Raw genomic sequence first — 20,272 nt, forward strand, 5'->3', positions numbered from 1 at the left:
CACATTGTTTACATGCCTCACAGCATTGTGGGGGCTGTAGTTTGTCCTCAGAATAGACGGAGGGTTCTTCATCTGCTAACGGAGCCACGATGTCCAAAACATGTTTGATTAGAGAAAGCAGTAATATCATAAAAATCTGATCTGTGTGAGAGGCAACAATGCTGCAGAATGCATCATGAAGACAACACACACACACACACACAACAACCTCACCTTTGATATATCACAAAACAAAACAGGTCAGGTGAGTCTTATTATTTTGAGTTAGAACGAGAGAAACATTTAAAGCATAGGTGTCAAACTCTGGCCCGTGGGCCAAATTTGGCCCGCAGCCTTAATTACATTTGGCCCGCGAAGCCATACCAAATTACTATTAGAGCTGGCCTACTATTATACAGCTAATATATATATTGTTTAGTATTAAGCTTTGCTTGTTCCATATTCAGTTTTTCAGCAAAACGTGTCCATAAGAAAAGATTCATTCTTATATCTGGAGGAATAAATATATTTCAATAAATATTAACGTTAGCCCGCGACTTTGTTCCAGTTTTGAATTTTGGCCCACTGTGTGTTTGAGTTTGACACCCCTGCTTTAAAAAGTCAAAACGTCAGAAACACAGGAGCAGAGTCCTCACAGATACATGAGTACAAACAGGTGTGTGTGTGTGTCTGTGTGTGTGTGTGTGTGTGTGTGTGTGTGTCTGTGTGTGCGTGTGTCTGTGTGTGTGTGTGTGTGTGTGTGTGTGTGTGTGTGTGTGTGTGTGTCTGAGAGTGTGTGTGTGTGTGTGTGTGCGTGTGTGTGTGTGTGTGTGTGTGTGTGTGTGTGTGTGTGTGTGTGTGTGTGTGTGTGTGTGTGTGTGCGTGCGTATGCAGAGGTTTGACATCACCTGAGAGCAGCAGTAACATACTGGCCTTTGCTGCTTATTATTACCTGCCTGCTCCGAGCAGAATACAGATGAGAAGGAGAAACTCTCTCTGTCACACACACACACACACACCCCCAATTTCAACATGCAAATACAGATTCAGGCAGCAGCAAGTAAAGGATGAAGGAAGGAAAGGGGACAGCATGGAGTGATGTAACGAAGGGGTGTGTGTGTGTGTGTGTGTGTGTGTGTGTGTGTGTGTGTGTGTGTGTGTGTGTTTGTCTGTGTTTGTCTGTGTGTGTGTGCGCGCAAAATGTGGTTTCATTAGTGTCTGTTACAGTGTAGGAGGAATTAGTTTTTTGCGTTTGTGTTTTCTTCTTCATGTTCTTATCCTCCTACACACAGACACACACAGACACACACACACACAGCACAGGTTGTATTTGTTGGGTTTAAACCAGTGAGGCAAGACTCACTCAGACACTTCAGTGCCAGGTGGGCGGGATCTTTGTTTCCCGCTATCTCTGTAACAGCAGCCAATCGCAGAGCAGGAAAGCTTGCCGAGCTTCCGTTGGCCTGCAGTAAGCTAGCGGCCTGTGACATCACACCTGTCTGTGATGTCACACCTCTGCTGCAGTCTCATTCGTCCTTTGCACAGCGAAGAAGCTTTTAGTCTGCTCAGCTCGTTTCTTTTATCTGTGCAGCTCCGTGTCAGAGCCGCAGTATTCCCACAGTATTCCCACAGTATTCCCACAGTATTCCAGAGTATTCCAACAGTATTCCCACAGTATTCCCAGTATTCCCACAGTATTCCCACAGTATTCCAACAGTATTCCCACAGTATTCCCACAGTATTCCACAGTATTCCCAGTATTCCCACAGTATTCCCACAGTATTCCCAGTATTCCCAGTATTCCCACAGTATTCCAACAGTATTCCCACAGTATTCCAGAGTATTCCCAGTATTCCCACAGTATTCCAACAGTATTCCCACAGTATTCCCACAGTATTCCAGAGTATTCCCAGTATTCCCACAGTATTCCCAGTATTCCCACAGTATTCCAACAGTATTCCCACAGTATTCCACAGTATTCCAACAGTATTCCCACAGTATTCCCAGTATTCCCACAGTATTCCACAGTATTCCACAGTATTCCACAGTATTTCCGCTGTCTTTCCGGAGTATTTAATCATTTACAGTAACTGTGTTATTAAGATGCTTGTGTTACATTTATTAAGGAACAAATCTGAAGATGATGAATCCTTTGGTTCTATCACAGCGGTGAGGGTGGAGCAGAGCTGAAAACAGAGTTTCCTGTGGCGTCCTGCACTCGTCGCCTACATGTGTGCGTTCGCTCTCTGTCGAGGTCCTAAAGCCTTTAAACCTGCAGTGCAGACGTCGCTGTATTTACTCTCAGGGCGGAGCCAATCAGCTTCTGATTACACCCCCGCCCTGTTAGCTGGAAAACAGGAGAGCAGTCTGTGGATGCAGTAAAGATGGCCGCCCTGCTGTCAGAGGGCGATGTGGCGTGTTCATGTGCGAGTGTTTTGTTTGGGAGCAGTCTCAGGGCAGTGTTCCTGATTCTGGGATGATTTTCCAGCCATTGAAGAAACAGGTTTCCTCCTGTGGTGGATGATCCTGCTGACTGACCTGGATAATATTTAAAGATCTGCTCTCAGGGTCCGTGCTGCCTCGTCTCCCTGTCAGGTGAAGGTTCCTGCTCTGCTAGTTTCAGTTCAGCTCATCTAGTTAATTTCCAGGTTGCTGTTTAGTTCCTGGGTCATCTTCCCCTGTACTAAGCCTCCCTGTGTGTCTACCTGTCATGTTTCATGTCTGTGTGGTTCTTGTTGTCAAGTTTGCGTCATGTCTGTGTCTCCATGTTTCCTGTTTTACTTTGAAAGAGTCCGGTGTTCCTTGTATTTAGTGTCTGTGTTTCATTCGGTGTGTGTTGCGTCGTCTGTGTAACCCTCCCAGTTACGTCTCGTCATAGTCGTCACAGTCATAGACGTGGTTGTTAAAGTGTCAGAGCTTCATCACGGTTTCATACTCTCGTATAGTGTTCAGTATCACAGGATAGTCGGTTTCCACTTTAGTTGCTTTGCCTTCTGTCATCAGCCAGAATAAAATCTCGCTTTTTGGTAAAGTCACGTCTCCTCGCCTGTGTCTGCTCTTGGGTCCTGCTCTAACCGGCACCCCCCGGCATTACATCAGGAGGCTGAAGGTCGCCGTGCACCACGAGCTTCCATCTCGTGTTTCCTGTTACGTCTTGAGGAGGCTGAATCGTGCCGTCCTGTTCTGCAGAGCAGGCTTCATGCTGAAGGCAGCAGGATCAGGCTGCGTGTGCTCAGCAGCGTCCTGTTCTCATGATGATAAGAGCTGTTTGCTGGAGCCTGAAGAGGGATTTGATGCCTCTGACTGTAGCGCAGGTACATTGTGTGTTTTCTCTGATGTGAATGGCTCATTCAGGATTTATCAATGAGAGGATACACTTGAAGCTCAGAGCCTCAGTGAAGAGATGGGCGAGCTGGAAATGAGATCAGAGCAAAGAACCCTCCTGAAGGACGGTCCGGCCCGCCGCCTACAGGACAGAAATCCTTTGAAACACTGATCCAAAAGCCCGCAGACGCTACGCGACCTCACAGAGAAAAACACATTACAAAACAGCGAACACGGAGACTCAGACTCCGGTGAGGTGATCAGAAAGACAAAGGCGACAACGAGAGATCGGAAACGCTGCTCAGATCAGCGCTCGAACTCACGGAGACTCTAAGTCTGCTCCGAGAGCGCCGAAAGGGCGGGAACTTCAGCGTGACCTCAAAGAAAGATGAATGACATCAGCTTAAAGAGACGACCACACGTGTGCAAGAACCCGCTGTTGATGGAGCGCTCGTATGCGCGACGCCCCGAACAGCGTTTCAGCGTCACCGGATCTGCTGCCACATGTCAGCACCTCATGAATAAATCAGACGAGGCCCTTTCTCCTCTCACGCACACGCCAAGGTCACTACGCCGCCATCACGGGGACTCAGACTGCCGCCGTCCAGCTGAATTAGATGTTTTCCACGTGTAGACAGGAAGGAGCCGCCAGCAGGAGGAGGCGGGTATTTGCAATGCTAATGTCTTTGCTTCATGCAGCAGGGATTTTATGGCACTGATGTTTGTTTCCACCTCCTCTCCTCACCTGTCAGCACACAGGACATCGTCCTCCTCTCCTCACCGCCGTGTTCAGTTGGGCTGCACTGATTGGTCGATTCATCGTTTTTCACTTAAAGGAAATAAACTCTGCATATGTTTCTGTTGCTGTGCTGATTTTACTCCATCCACAGGTACTGATCAATGAGTTAAACTGCAGGAATAAAGACATAAAGACCTGGATGGCCGCAAACTTTCTGCTTCTTGATTCAGATCAAACTGAGGTTATTGGCCCTGAAAATCGTAGAAATATGGTGTCTAAGCAGATAGGCCAATTCTAGGCTGATAGACGGACACAGTTTGTCTAACGATGAGCTCGAAGACAAGCAAGCCAGGGTCAGAGCCTCCATCCAGCCTGTAGCTGTTCAGGTCCTTGGGCTGTGTTTCCTGCACAGGATTTAAGGAGCCTGGAGCTGATAATAGCGGCTACGTGTTGGAGGTCATGGTGGAGGGAGAAGGTGGGTGTGGAGATGGGGCAGCTTATAACCCGAGATGGCTCTGACGCTCCTGCAGACTCCCCTCCCTGATTTCTCTCCTCCGCTCGCTCCGAACACTTTCTCTTCCTCTCTGTTTCCTGATGTCAGGACATACGTTATCTGACAGGATTTAATGTGATTTGTTGAGCAGACCATCAGTGCGCTCCCCGGGGTCATCAGTCGAAAAGGTCCATCAGAGCCTCCTCGACCCCCTGCACAGCGTGACAGCTGGTCCCAGGGTAATACAGGTGTATACACATGGAGGTCTCAGGGTTGTATAGTATGGTATCACTTAGTATGGTATCAGGACAGGGTCATGTGACTAGCTGCAGACCTCGTCACATGACCACTCCTGATCCACATGGTGCGTTTGCAGCAGACTGATGTCAGTTTAGGTGAACCTGCAAATATTTAACTCTGCTAAAAACTGAGCCTTAAACACCACGTACACCCGACATCGCCACCAATCAGATATGGGGGAGGAGCTTATTTATGCCCTTTGAAGGCAGTTGGAGCTGAGCTTCACTGAGTTGGTTCAGCCTGACTTTGACACAGAGCCGGGAAGCAAAGGGCGAATCAGGCGAATTGTTGGCGAATGACGTGTTTTCACACAGGTGACGCAAAGCGAAACCTGACTTCACATAGTAAGAGTGCAGCAGGGTCTACGACGAGGCTGCGACTGTTTCCTCCACCTAACGCCACCGAATGTCCGTGAAGAAGACCTCAGAAGGTGAAACGCCTCCAGTGCAGGACAAACATCAGTCTGAGGTTTGAGCTCCGAGCAACGCCCCTACTTTATGCTCGCTGCCGACACCGTCCGTGATTTGGTGTCGCTTCAACTTCGTGGGTTTTTGCAATGTGGCGCAGCCGTGTCTGCGAGTGCGCCGGTCCATACAGGAAACATCTGTGGACGTCACTCAGACCGAAAGCTTCCTGCAAATAAAAGTTTTGGCAAAGTTTCCCTTAAACTTTGAACAAAGTCCTGAAGAAGTATCAGCAGCAGCTTCCTGATGCTGTGAAGCTCAGACCGTAACTTCTGACACACTACGACGACCGCAGCCACGAAGACGTCCAGCTTCACGTCTGAGGTGACGTCTTTCCAAGGTCAAAGTTTCACTTCCTGTCCTGCTTTGAGAGGTTTCCTGAATCCTCCTCGCTCGTATTGTTCGGCTCTGAGGGACACTCAGGTGCACGCACCTGTCCGGGTCTCGGCTCTGCGGTTTCTACCTGGTGCTCTGATCTCTTCGTGAACTCTGAACTCGCTGTTCCTGCCGTCGATGGTTTTCCTCCACGCGCCTGCGCGCTCTGACACGCTGAGCTGAGTGAGCGTCGCTTCACCGCCACAGATGGTGGAAACGACGGGTGAGACCTCAGTGATGAAGGTTTATTAAAGAGCAGCTTTTATGGACATGATGAAGAGCCTCCGTCTGCACTTTGTGTTTACACACAGTTTTAATTTTTCACTTCATCAAACTTTATGCGTACGGCCTCTCGGGCAGGTCAGAGGTTCAAAGAGCGTCACGAGCGTCCAATTATTTGGATAAATGAACCAGTCTGTGCGCTGAGAGCGAGTCAATAAAATGAGAAGCAATCCAACAATAAATCCGCCACAAATGGAAATGAAGAGCCTCACAGAGCGCCGCGCTACAGCAGCAGAGGACATCAGCAAACCAACAGCGTGTCAAAACTTTATCGAAACGCCTCCCAGGACGCCACACGGTGACACGGACGTGGCGCCGAGACGAGAAACGTTTCCCTGTGAACCATAAAACACAGAAGTGTGCGGATGATTTCGCCAGGCGCCGACCGGACCGCAGCTGGGCCTGACGTAGATAAGTTGGAGTCTGTTTCAGCGTTTGCACCTGATGGAGTCGACCTCCACCTTTGTGCCTCACACAGAAACGGCAGGCTGCCTGACGCCGCCTCAGTGAGACGGCCATCTTTGATGTGGTTTCAGAGAAGAGGAGCACGTTTTCATTGGGGGGAGGGCTTTAAATGAGGGGGGAGGAGTCTGTCTGCAGCATGCTGGGCCAGACTCGTTGTTTACTACCAATTGTCCAATCAGAGCCGCAGGAGCAGCCGAGCGCTTGGCCCCACGTGACGGCGAGAAGACGGCAGTAACAGGAGTCATGTGAGAACATCGTAAGGACGCAGCAAGCATTTCAGCTGAAACACGCCGAAGAAAGAAAACGACCTTCATCGTGTCAGGAAAACAGCACAGGGACGCCACGAGTCACAGGGAAGCAAGGAGGCGAGGAAGGATGAAGACTGCGACAGAAAGGGAAGAAGTGCAAAGGAAATAGGAGGCAAGAGAAGTGAAGCAGAATTATAGAAACACAACGTGAAGCTGGAAGAGGCTCTGAGGCTGTCTGCTCAGGAGGAGGGTCACTCCAGCTCGGATGAAAAGCTGCCAGATGTGCAGCACTCAGACAGATGTGTACAGACAAAGAGCCAAACAGCTGCAACAGAGCAGCGCCACCTACAGCTACAACCACAGACTGTATATGAGCGATGACGTCTGGAGGGCTCACTTCAGTCTGCATCCACAGAGACCTGCTGATCACTCAGCTCAAGCTCCGCCTCCTCACAGATGGACATTAAAGCAGGTGAGCTGATAAGAGCGCTGCCGTTTGGGCTCTATCAGTCGTGTCATCTTATCGCTGATTCACATCAGCCTCGCACAGACCTGACTGCACGATCGTGCGCACACCTGTCAGAGAGCAGCAGGTGTCCCTCCAGAGCTCAGAGTGGACCGTCACAGCTGAGGGCCAGCAGCTCACACAGGCTTTAAACAAACCACTGACTCCGCCTCCTCGCCGATGTTTGCCTTCGTCTGCTTGGAGCAGACAGACGCTGCTCTCGCTGCCCGTTTCTGACGTCCGTCACCTCTTTGTAACGAAGCAAACACACCTGTGTGTCCAGCTCGCACCTGCGGAGGTCTCCGACCCCGAGACCGTGGTCATCAGGGAGGAGCTCGTGTATGTCAGGGTGTCTTTTGCACGCGAGGCGCTGACAGACGGCAGGAACCCTCACCTGTGCACACGAGCTGCAGGTGGGGACTGCAGGGATGAAGATACTGTAGATGAGCTGGACACGTGCAGGTGTGTCTGCTGCCACAGCTTTGTAGAAGAAGACGTGCGTGCAGACTGTCGTGCAGGTAAACGCCGCGGGCTCATTAAACCTGCGTCAGGTGGTGGTGCAGGGCCTTGTGTTCCTTCAGAGCGCGGCGTAGTTTCTTGCTGACGTGACGCAGGAAGCGAGCAGCCTTTCTGCGGGTCTGAATATTCTCCCCGCTGCTCCCCTAACTCTCAGCCCCACCCTGCCTGCTGTGACTTCTCCCCGTTAATGGCGTCGCTCAGACTGTGACAGCAGGGCCATAACACATAAAGACAGTGGGCTGAACTCAGTGAAAGCCACTCTGGGAAGCCCATTACAGCACAGCCGTGCCTCTTTATGCATTCTTCCCGGGCCCGTATTGGCCCTCTATTGGGATCACGGGGCCACGGCTTCGGACACAGGGGCAATATACACACTGCATAAAACATTAATGGCGTGGCTCGGCCGGCTGCCGCTCTCTGCTGCAGGCGAGGGTCGAGAACACGGCGGGTAATAAAACACAATCCTTCACCAGCTCATAAAAAGTGTCGAGAGTTTGCTTCTGAGTGAGGCGAGCTTCCCGAGTCTCTTTACTGCCGCTGACACGAGCGAGCGGCGTGACTGAAATACAGCCGTCACCAGGACGGTACCTACTACACAGCTCTAAAGGGTTAAAGGTCAGAGGTCAGCAGCAGTGGAGATGGATGAACCTCTGCTCGTTCAGGAGTCAGGCTGTTAAGAGAGACAGAGATTGATAGTATGATTCAGTGCAGAGAGGTCTGTTAACACATAGTGAGGAAGAAACACCCAGTGCATCATGGGAATCCCCCGGCAGCCTACGTCTATTGCAGCATAACTAAGGGAGGATCCAGGGTCACCTGGTCCAGCCCTAACTATATGCTTTAGCAAAAAGGAAAGTTTGAAGCCTAATCTTGAAAGTAGAGATAGTGTCTGTCTCCTGAATCCAAACTGGAAGCTGGTTCCACAGAAGAGGGGCCTGAAAACTGAAGGCTCTGCCTCCCATTCTACTTTTAAATACTCTAGGAACAACAAGTAGGCCTGCAGAGCGAGAGCGAAGTGCTCTAATAGGGTGATATGGTACTACAAGGTCATTAAGATAAGATGGGGCCTGATTATTTAAGACCTTGTATGTGAGGAGCAGGATTTTGAATTCTGGATTTAACAGGAAGCCAAAACAGGAGAAATCTGCTCTCTCTTTCTAGTCCCTGTCAGCACTCTTGCTGCAGCATTTTGGATTAGCTGAAGGCTTTTCAGGGAGTTTTTAGGACTTCCTGATAATAATGAATTACAGTCGTCCAGCCTGGAAGTAATAAATGCATGAACTAGTTTTTCAGCGTCACTCTGAGACAGGATATTTCTAACTTTAGAGATGTTGCACAAATGGAAGAAAGCAGTCTTACATATGTGTTTAATATGTGCGTTGAAGGACATGTCCTGGTCAAACATGACTCCAAGGTTCCTCACAGTGTTACTGGAACAAAACACCTCTGAGATGAAACCATTAACTAACCCCGTTCTCCCCTCTCTCTCCCACCAGCTGTACATCCAGACCACCACGCTGACCATCTCCATGAATCTCAGCGCGTCCGTGGCCCTCGGCATGCTCTACATGCCCAAAGTCTACGTCATCATCTTCCACCCGGAGCTCAACGTGCAGAAGAGGAAACGATCCTTCAAGGCCGTCGTCACGGCCGCCACCATGTCGTCCCGGCTGTCGCACAAGGCCAGTGACCGGCCCAACGGAGAGGCCAAGACGGAGCTGTGCGAGAACGTCGACCCCAGCAGTAAGTACCTGACACCGCACAGTTAGAAGAGCTCATCCAAACACCTCGAGTGACGTCTCAAAGGTTCTGTTTCTCTCACAGAAAAGAGAGCGCTTTCTGTACTTCGAATGATCTGGAATAAATCCAAACCTCAGGTGTTTCGTTCAGATCATAAATAAAATTCTGCGGCTAAAACGTTTCTTTGAAATTTGAGCATAAAACTGAAGATGTCACAGACTTGTTCCCTGTTGTTCCCGGAGGTGAAACGTTGACCCTGAACACGATGTTTAAATCTGCCTGTGACGAGTCTGTGGAGCCGGCGTGTGTTTGGACGTCCTGATCGCCGCTTTCAGGCAGACACTCAGTTTCTGTGCTTCAGGCTGAATGAATGAAGCGATGAAAATAAAGTCTGATGCATGTGATCATCAGCTGCTAAGCTACGTTTAGCAGGAAGCAGCAGGAAGGAGAGGAGGGTTTTATTAAATGTTGAACTGTTCCTTTACAAATGCATGAGTGCATGTGCTAATCACGTCTCTGAATACAAACCGGCTTTTATTTTTGCAGCCCTGTCTCCAAGAACTAACGTTTATATGCTGAACACCAGCGTGGGTCTAAACCTGCGTGATGATTGGCTCGTTAGGATACATTATCGGCCTCGTTGTCCTCGTTAGCGTCTCTCCAAACTTCTGAAATACATGAAAAGTCAGATTTTCAGGATCTGTGGGGCGGATTAGCAGCTGATCTCACAGAAAGCAGGGAGTCTGTGTTTGAATGAGCTCCAGTTAATACTGAGAAATCTGAGACATGGATTTAATGTAAAGGCTGAAGAGGACGACTCTGCTGATTCCTGTCATTAACTGAACACGCCCACAGTTTTAATCAATGAGCTAAATGTCTGTAAGAATAATCCATCTGAAACAGAAGCACACGCAGTACGGCTCACGCTGTGCGCTGCCCCTCAGCAGGCTTCCTAACGCTGGCCAATCAGAAGAAGGTGGGCCTTAAAGAGACAGAGGATGAACTAGCGAGCTGCACCAAAGTCCGGGGCTTTTTGAACTGTGACTCATGCAAAGCTGCTCCAGCAGAGTGTGAGATAAGAGGAGATATTTAACCTTTACCATCGTGAGGTAACACCGCTCCCAGGGTGGAGCTCCGTGAGCCCCGCAGCCACCCCGGCCACCTCGCCACTAGGCCTAGGCGTCTTTTCTGGGAGGGCTGCTGCTCACTAACTCTGGGCCACATGTAACTTCCTTTAGTTCCACAGAGACGCTGAAACAACAGGTTTATCAGTCATTCCTTCATCAAAGTGACGAATCGTTTTCAAACAGTAAACTCGCCGGTATGGGTTCACACTCAGACGTGTCGACGATGGACCGTCGCTCTGATCGTTCTCCTCTCAGAACAAATCAGCTGAACATATCAAACCAAGAAACGTCTCCGTGACATCATCAGTGACATCATTCAGACTGATGATGTTGGAGTGAACGGGGCTGCGGGGGCCTGTTCTGCTCTGTCCTCCAGTGCATGGAGCAGAAATCCATCTGAGCCAGAAACGGCGTTTACAACATTTTTCCTGCTTTCGTGGCGAGCTGATGTCACCTCGTCACAGGTTTCATCACCCGCAGGCGCAGCCTGACAAAGGACCGGAAGTTCCCTGTGGGCGGAGCCAATCACCATCACATGACAGGAAGAGGCGGCTGACAGCAGACCAAACTGAGCTCGAGGTCATTAATGCTTCAGCGTGAGCTCACAGGCTGCAGCTACACGAGTCCTAACAGGAAGTCAGCCATTCTGGAGACACCTAAATGTCCTCGGAGACGCTCCTGAACTCGATCACAGCTGCTCTGAGTGACGCTAAAGGAACGCGAGGTGGGAACGAGCAGGTGCAGGACGAGGATGCGCTCCTGACGCCGCTGAGAAACGCCGCAGTAATAGCAGAGTCAGCGGAAAGCTTCGGCTCGCAGCTTCTCAGAAATAGTTGAATAGTTGAAATTACATGTCTGTGTGATCAAATTACCAGCTCACAGTGGGGTTCCCTCTGGGACCACTCACCAAATCATGTTTTTCTCCCCCTCACAGGCTAATTTCATAATTTATCAGAGGTAAGAGCAAATTAATCTTCTGCTTCTGCTTTGCTGTCCCGACCTTGATCCATTTTCTCCTGGAGGTCTGAGGAGGAGGAGAGAGACCCGAGTGGGGAGGGGATGTAAAAGTGACGTCCTCGGCTCTTTACCGCCCTCTTTCAACCGACTTTAACTTTTACACGAGGAGGTTGTAGCGTGGCGCTCCGAGCGGCAGATTTAAGGCCGTCCTCCGGTGCTTTAACTGCACGTCCGACCCCCAGTGACCTCCGGGGTTCCTGCGCCGCTCCTGAGTCCATCAGGATGTAAAGTGTGCAGCTGTTGAACCTGCTGTGAAACATCCAGCCGACGCAGCAGGCCTTCATCCAGCTTTGGGCTCTGCACGTGCTCAGAGAGTGTCCCAGTCATGGCCAATCCAGAGCTCCCAGAGCCCCCGTGAGACCACTGTGTCCGCCACCTCACCCGGGACCCTCACACAGCCCACCGGGCTTTCGCCACACCGAGTGATCGGGCAGATCGAGGAGCCTAAGTTTGGTTGTTTCCTGATGTGCAGGATCTTCCTGTTGAGCCTCTGAAGCCCCTCCCGGGACCCCTGACGCAGAGACGGCTCTGCCTCAGTGAGCTAATTTAATACACCGTGTCACCAGGGGAAAGCGCGCATGTAGCTCCTCCCACACCACAGATGTCAGGATTTAAAACGTATGCTTGATTTGTGGAGCTGCATTAAAGAAATATAGACACAAATGGGCACCAAGTCCCAGAATCAGCAGCCGTGGTGGTAACGTGATCCACGCACGCGTATCGGCTCGAACAAGAGGCTGTAACTGCAGCTCGCACGCCGCCTGTGCAGGCGTGGCGTTTCTGTAACGTGCTGAGCTCTCTGCTCTTCATGATGGCAGAGTACAAATGCAAACATCAGCTTTCAGAGTCCAGAGTTCCTCAGTGGCCGTGACGGCGGCCGTCTGCAGGGTCTGTCAATAAGAATCACTCCTGTCCTCGTCCTGCAGACATCGCAGAGGAGACGCCAGAATCTGAGAAACAGTGGCGGTAAAACCGGGTCCTGGTCTGATTGATTAATCTGGATCAGCTTCAGCTGCTCTCAGTAAAACTCGGGAGGCTCCTCGAGGCGCCGTGGCTGTAACCATAAATAATGACACCCCCGCGGGAAAACCTCAGTGGCGCAGCCCGAGGCCCCGTCATAATTACAGCACATCAGTCACTGTAGTTAGTTATGGCAGAGCCATCTGTGGGCCGGCCCACGCTCGCCACTCCGCCTCCCCTCTCATTCGGCCTCGAGCGTCTCAGCGCTCCCCTCCTCCTTCACTTTGTAAATCCTCTCTTTCCTCCTCCTACTCCTCACCTCCGTCTCCATCCTCCCCGCTCCTCCAGCTGATTCCACCACAAAGACCGCTTTCTCGCTGTCTCTCCATCCTGCGGTACGAGGCCTCGCCGCCTCTCTCTCCACGCCGCCGGCAGAGGCTGAGACGAACGTTTATTTTTGGAGCGATTTGACTTTCCAACACTTCCGCGGTCTGTGAGTCAGCAGCTGTGAAAACAGCCCAGTGCAGCAGCACGCCGAGGCCAGAGATGGCCGACTGATCCATAACAGGACCGCGGCGGATTTCTGAGCGTCGTGACGGTAATCAGATCCTCGTTAGTGGGCCTCATGTGACCACACCCCCAAAAGCCTGTAGGAAAACCGGCGGTAGTATCTTGTGTTTCCAGCAGGGGGAGCAGCCACAGGTGAAGCTCATCAATTATTCCTGTTGATATTCTGTCATTGAGCTGAGCCTGTGTGTAAAAGTGTGACACAGGTTTGTATACACGCGTGTGTGAAAGGTCATACAGACTGGCGTTTTCTCCCCTCTGTAACGATGAGGCCGAGAGCGACCAGCTCCCTGACCGATGCTCCTCAACGAGTAATCTCACTCTCTGCACGGAGCAGAAATAAACGTGTTTCCCAGACGTCGGATTTCTGGGGTCTGTGAGTTTTCTGAGACGCTTTCAGCTGCGTTAAAGGAGACTCATTATCATTTAATCTGGAACCATTATTTTAGGCCTAATTATAGCCAGACTGACTGTTTATGATGAGTGTTGCACAGAAACAGTCTGCCTGCAGACGGGGGGGTGGGGGGGGGGGAGAATGAACAGAAACGTCTTCTTTTTTTTGACTGAGTTAATTTATTCGGTTATCGAAGCATGCGCGCCTCAGATCATCAGGCTCCGCCCACCGCTGTCAGACGAGCTGGAGGTGTTGCTCCTGAATGTGAATGAGACACAAAGTCAGAGCTGCTCAATATGCAAACGCAGCCGTTTTCTCTTTTATCTGCCACGATTGATGGCGGCTCCTGGTTCCCAGCCATTCGTCACCGGACGAATGCTGAGGGTCAAGTGCCAGCGGGGGGGCTGCAGCAGGGAGATATGAAGGTGGTGGAGCTGCACAGCTCACCTTGAACCCCTCGAACACGTCACGCTCAGCTTCCTGCGTCATTCAGGAGCCGCGTGCTAACTCTGCAGAGCTTCAGCACCGACACGGATCAGGTGTCTGCAGGAGCTCGGCTGGACCGCACACCCACAGCAACGCACCATATTTACTCACAGATAAATCCACGGCAGGGAACAGATGTTACAGGTTTGTGCTACAAACGAGCAACGTGGCGAGTGCTTTAATGAAGAGAGCGCGGCGAGCCGATCGAGTGTTACAGGCAGGAACATGTTAGAGACTGATCCTTGAGTTTATTCCAGGTGCAAAACACAGGGAGCCGAATATTTCAATGAACTCTAATAACAATGTTTGCGTCACACAGCCAACAGTACAGCAGCATGTTTGCCGTCCTCCATCAGAGGCTGAAGCTCGTCGTAGGACTGCCACCGCGGGCCGACACCTGAACACGCGTTTGATTCACGGCTCAGCGAGCTGTTAGTGAAACACCTGCAGCTGGAGGTGTTCTCCAGGTCTGTGGGCACGTCATGTTGAAATGACGGCGCTGTTGTGGGGGCGTAATCCATGAAATCTACGGCATGGAGACACGAGGCAGGCTGTTCCCACTGAGTACAAGTACAAAAACACACAAAAGTACACAAACCTTTCAAACATCCATGAACTCTTTATTTACCAGCGTGTATTTACAGGCCCGACGGACGTCTTTCGTCAGTTTGGCTTGAAGATGGTAAATAAAGGGTTAAAAGCATTTTTCCAAGATGTGAAGACTCTACTGAGCATGTGCAGATGAATGATCCCTCACAGATTCAGTCTTTTCATCAGCTGCCATCTTTCCATCTTCAGCTCTTTAGCGCCACCTGTGGCTCAAAGTTAGACCCACCGCAGCGGCTGATCGGTCGACCCTCAGATAAGCCCACACTCCTTTTGTTTCTCCCTCTGCTGCAGATGCTTTTGAGTTATGACCTCTCACCGTCCCGTCCTCCCTGCTGAGAGTTCATAATTCAAGCTTTACTTACCCGAACGTCTGTCATCACCTCATCCCTGCTCCATCATTAACCTTCACCTCTGCTCTTCAAGCAGCCGTGAGGACCGAATCTGACCTCTGTGTCTCCTGCCGTCCCCAGGTCCAGCAGCTAAGAAGAAGTACGTGAGCTACAACAACCTCGTGATCTAACGGCGCTCCTCCGTCACTGCAGAGCGAGATGTCTGATCTCCTGCAAGAAGGACGAGCAACGGGAGAAAAGCGGCGACGTGCAGGACTTTTTCTTTCTCTTCTTTTGGTCTCATGTGCTTCACCGCCCATCGGAGACGTTCAGGTGCAAAGCGGAGCGTGGTGGGACGACCTCTGAACTCTGACCCCTCCGGGTCGAGAAAAGCTCCAGAAATAAAAATCTAATTGTTTTGTCGTTGAAGTGATGCCAGTGGTTGTGAGGTCGAACGCGGCGGATGCATCGGGCGGCGATGACTGGGCGGCGCCGATGGGCTCCGTGCCGCCGGTGATGTCAAACGAAGTGTGAGCCCGCCCCCTCGTGTCTCTTTATGTACTTCCAAACTGCAAGTTCTCACCTTCCTGTCCGCGTGTGTAGTTCTTTATGGCTTATATGTCGGCCTCTTTCCGTTGGTTTGATTTCTGTTGGTTTGTAAGACGGCTGCGGTTGCCATGCCGATGACAGATGTACTTTGCTTCTCGGTTTTATTGAAGCCATATTCTTCTTCGCTCGGAGATTTGGAGGGCTTCGCTCGCGCTGCCACCTGGACTCAGATTTTTATCCTGCAAACGTGAGAAAAAAAAGCCTCTGAAAACAAAGTTTTATGACTCGCTCGGCTCGTTTGCTCCTGACTACATATCCCAGAATCCACTGGGCTGCATGCAGGAAACAGCTGCAGGGCTGAAGGCAGCAGAGGATTTTACAGTGCCCGCTCTGGGGGTGTCTGCTGGCAGTTAGCCACTGTGTAGCCTCGGAGCGGTACCTGCACCGTCCTGACCCCAGTCCTCTTACTCCACCCACACCCCTGCGGGTGGAGTAAGAGGACTTATTTTACTCTTTCTTGGACTTGGCCTGTTCCCATCAATCAGGGACCAAACATGGTTTTATTGTCCCCCTGAAAAAGACAAGAGGTCGTTTCAAAAATACACAATCATTGAAATAAACTTCTTTAATAAACATGATTAAAAAATATCATACCTGAGCTGCATGGTCACAAGCTTACGTCCGTGCTGTTGGCCCCTGCAGCTCCACCCTCAGCCTCTTTTACCAGCTACTACAGCATTTACCCATCACAGTCTATTCATTAAAAAATCTTCACGGTGGAAATCAGAGTTTAAAAAACAGATGAAATCCAAACAGTGAAACAGAGTAAAAGAGGTTGAAGCCTTTTGGAGAGTCGTGCTCCATTTTTTTTTGCTTATATGTCGACGATCTGATGCTCTGAAAGTTAAAACGAACGACTGGGAGCGCCGAGACCTGCTTTACCCTCTGCTTCCTGTTTGGACCTCAGTCACGCCGGCCTGGAGACGGTTACTCGCACGAGCAGATTAACGAGGTTTATTCCAGGTGAGAATCAGCTGAATGAAGCAAACCCTCAGTGTTGTGAGAAACGGCGTTTTCAGAGGCTTTGACAAACACAGCAGGTCTGACCGTTCAGCTGGCCGTGACACGGAGCCAAAACAGTTTTTAAGTGTTTTTAAAGCCGTTCGTGGTCACCTGATGAAACATTCCCTCCCCGACATGCGTGTTCTTCTCCACACACTGTTTGTAGGTGTTTGATGGCGGCGGTGGGGGTGAGGGGCGGACCCTTACCCCGAGGGAGCCTCCTTCGGTCCAGGCTGATTTCATGGACTAAAAAAACCAACTAAAGGTGTCGATGTCGAGGTTGTCAATGCATGCCTGATATGTTTGATGTTGAACCAGAAAAAAAGTTCTGTGCCACAGTCGATCCCACCTGTCTGCTCCGAATCGTCCGTTCCTCGGAAACGTTCTCGCTCGGCAGAATGCGGCTTTGTTCGGTTTCTTATTCCCTGCGGGAGAAACACACGGAGAATATATATTTAAAAAAGAAAAACACGTTTTAAAAAGTGGAAGCATGTATGTTTTCTACTGTTTGTACTTGGTATATTCATGTTGCCCTTGCTGCTTATGTGCCAATGTTGTGGGAGAGATTTACATTTGGCCACTCATGCAACTATTCTGTGGTGTCGTCCAAGAATGTATCAACATGAAATAAAACATTTGGTTATTTTTTTTAGAAACGCCGTCTGTGTATCCATGACGACCCTGAAACACGCTCTCGTGTGACCCTTCACAGCAGCTTTGCATGATTCACTGTTCACAATAATCCTTCTTTATCTTACAGCCCGTCACTTCCTAGTCTAAAAAAAGGCCCCTCCCCCTTCCTTAAATCCAGCTTTCTTCTGATTGGCTGCCTCTTAAGACGCTCCTTAAGATGACCATATAAGAATGTTTCTTCACTATGAGGAAGTCCTGCTCAGCTCGCTTGAGCGGCTGCACGACGCACGCCGTCCGGCTGGTCACCAGCACAGAGAAGCTGCTCTCTGAGCGACTGAGAGCGGCGAAAGACGTGATGTCAGCCTGTGAGCTGCAGCGTCACCTACACATGCGCGTATACGTGCACATGTGCAGTAAAGCAAACAGAATGGAGCTCTGTGTCTGCAGACGGCGAGCGCACAGCACAGATAAGCTGCGCTCGCCTGGCCTCTCCACGTCTTTATCTCCAACATGGAGATAAGCTGCTGCGTGGAGAAAAGATGGAGGTCGAGGAGGTCGGCGATAAGACCGCATCTGCCCGGCCATCAGCCAAACGTGGAGGTCAATGGAAGCACTGCCCGTGGTCAGAGAGGTCGCCGCGTCACTGCAAACTCGCAGACACTCAATGATTTACATGTCGAGGAAATCCGTGAAAGACGCTTCGTCTTGTCTGGCGCCGCGTGGAAACAGCACACGCTGCAGCTGACCTCGAACACAGCGTTCACACACACCGAACACACGCCCCCCAGAGCACATCCAGGTTATTTATGAGATTATATCCACTGCAAGTGTCACTCGTGTGGACGTGTGAAACGTGTAACAGGTCCACTCAGAATGAACTCCCTGATGCTTCAACCCCACATGAGAAGAGTCCAGAGAGATCCTCCACGTGCTCGCTTGAACCCTGCCAGCCTCTCAGAGAGCCTGCGCTCCGTGGTTTACATGTCCCGGTGGAAAAAGGCCGGAATACTGATCCACTTTTTAAAGAGGAAGAAGAAAATCAGAAGAAACAAACTTCTCCCTGTGCGTCTCTTTGCAGTTAGCCCCTCCCCCTGAAGCCCTGCCAGTAACGATAGAGCAGGACTTTGGCCGCCTCCCCCCGCACGTCCTCCTCAGCCTGCCTGAGCCGCAGATAAGAGCGGCTGTGGGGAGGGCTCGGCTTCGTGTGGATTCACATAACTAACCTTTGGTGTCCAATTAGATTAGCCGCCGCCAAACCAATTAGTGTTTCTGTGAGGAAGGAGGAGATGCCAGCAGTCGTATTAGCACTGATATCCTCGCAGCAGGCAAACATGCTGACGGAGCTCTTCAGCAGCCACTGCAGTGGAAAATGCAGCTTGTTTGCAATAAGAGAAAAAAGTTTTGGAGCTGGAACAAAAAGCGTCCGGCTTTAACGAGTCAGAGGAGCCTGACAGCGAGGCCGGGTTCATTTCCTGTCCCGAGGAGACAAACGCAGCTCATCCATTAATGAAGCGCACCGTTTATCGCCCTTCCAGCCCGGACCGCTGCGAGCACCACGAAGCATCGTTTAAAGCAATCAGAGCGGCTTCGCTGTCACGCTCCGGAGCGCTGAGCTCTTTGGGGCGTTTGGGAGGAAACAGGAAGTAAGCGTTGCCACGGTTCAGTAAACTAGTCCCCGGGCGACAGCTTGAATCACCTGAGCACGACTCGTCCCAGGTGAAAGGACAAAGCACAGCACTCTGATGTACACCTCGCTCCACAGACACACACAAGCAGTTACACAAAAACTATTTGACATATCAGTTAAACCCATAACAGTGACACAGATGTGATGAAAGAGCTGAGATCCATGAAGATCAGCAGCAGGACGGCCGACAGCCCAGCTGAAGCACACCTGATTCAGTGTGTTGTTTCCACAGGTAAAGGCAGGGTCACCTGTCACCTCACACTATTATTACATGATACTTATAATATAGCTCCCTGTATTATTGGTCACATGATGTCGAGAGTCCGGATCAGCCTATCAGCTACAGCCACCTGTGGGTCAAAGAGGCCACGCCCCTAATAATGCAAACTTTACAGACTTTAAAGCCTTAATATAGTTTAACAGGTAAGTTATAAAATCAGGTGTCATGAGGTAGGGCTGGGTGTCGTCACTGATTTCTGGAATCGATTCAATTCTGATTCACAAGGTCCCGAATCGATTCGAATCAGTCAGAAATATTATAATTCTGATCACTTATCAGCACATATCCATATTTTATATCTATAAAAAGAAAGCTGACACTGTGAGACTTTATCACAGGTGTGAGCGTCGCAGCAGAGGCCTTTGTGTCAAAGTAGCTGAGGATGAAACAGAAACACATGAAGGTTGTCCTGGTCTGGGATTTTATAGCAGATGACCCTGAAAATATTCAGCAGTCGATCAAAAACTGAAGAGAACCATGACTCAACATCTGAACATGACCTGATGCTGAAGCGTAGTTTGGATCTTTTCTTGCTGCTGGTTCGGTCAATATTGTTTGGAGAGCAACAAAACTGCAGCTTCAGAATCAAACACAAAGAAGACGTAAACACAAAGCGCCGACCCAACGAAACATCAGAATCAGCGAGCTGTCGGCTTTCAGCCCCGACCGTGTCCGTGCCGTCGGGGGCGACAGCTCGCTGATTCTGATGCGTCGGCGGGTCGGCGCTTTGTGTTTACGTCTTTGTGCAGAATCGTGTTCCTGCTCTCATTTACTGTTTCAGCTGTTTGGTGGTTGTTGGAATTTGTGAGGTTTAACCTGAGATTCTGGCGTTTGGAGTAAAAAATAAATTTACATTTAAAAATAGATTGGGGGTTTTAACGAATCGATATCACGTTATCCAAGCTAGAATCGATTGTAATCGATAAATGGATCATCAAAACCCGCCCCTGCTATGAAGGGAAACACAGGGCCTATGGGGGCTGACTCACTGCTGCCCCTGCTGGATGTCAGAGAAACTGCAGCAGGTCAGGAACCTTATTCATGTGATCCAGACTGTTGACGCTTCATGCCCCCCCCATAAAGTTCAGACTACAGCGGCTGAAGAAGAAGAGCTCCTGCATCAGCGTGTAGGCTGAGGA

At 50.3% G+C, this 20,272-nt stretch overlaps 1 protein-coding gene across 3 annotated transcripts in view; it reads left to right on the plus strand.

The window, feature by feature from the left end:
* Window positions 1-17,193, plus strand: part of grm7 (glutamate metabotropic receptor 7) — a 145,821-nt gene extending 128,628 nt beyond the window's left edge. For 2 of the 3 annotated variants that reach the window (XM_085457832.1, XM_085457833.1), the window contains exons 9-10: window positions 9,190-9,436; window positions 15,064-17,193. In XM_085457832.1, coding sequence (XP_085313958.1) covers window positions 9,190-9,436; window positions 15,064-15,113 — 297 coding nt within the window. In that variant the 3' untranslated portion in view covers window positions 15,114-17,193. Of the gene's footprint in view, window positions 1-9,189; window positions 9,437-11,494; window positions 11,518-15,063 lie in introns of all 3 variants that reach the window. The other variant, XM_085457834.1, reaches the window with a different exon arrangement.
* The last annotated feature ends 3,079 nt before the right edge of the window (window positions 17,194-20,272 follow it).

Source organism: Copadichromis virginalis, linkage group LG5 (genome assembly GCF_057382275.1).
Source record: "Copadichromis virginalis isolate Kocher_CV1m ecotype Utaka linkage group LG5, C_Virginalis_male_GT1.1, whole genome shotgun sequence".
NCBI classification, from domain to species: domain Eukaryota; kingdom Metazoa; phylum Chordata; class Actinopteri; order Cichliformes; family Cichlidae; genus Copadichromis; species Copadichromis virginalis.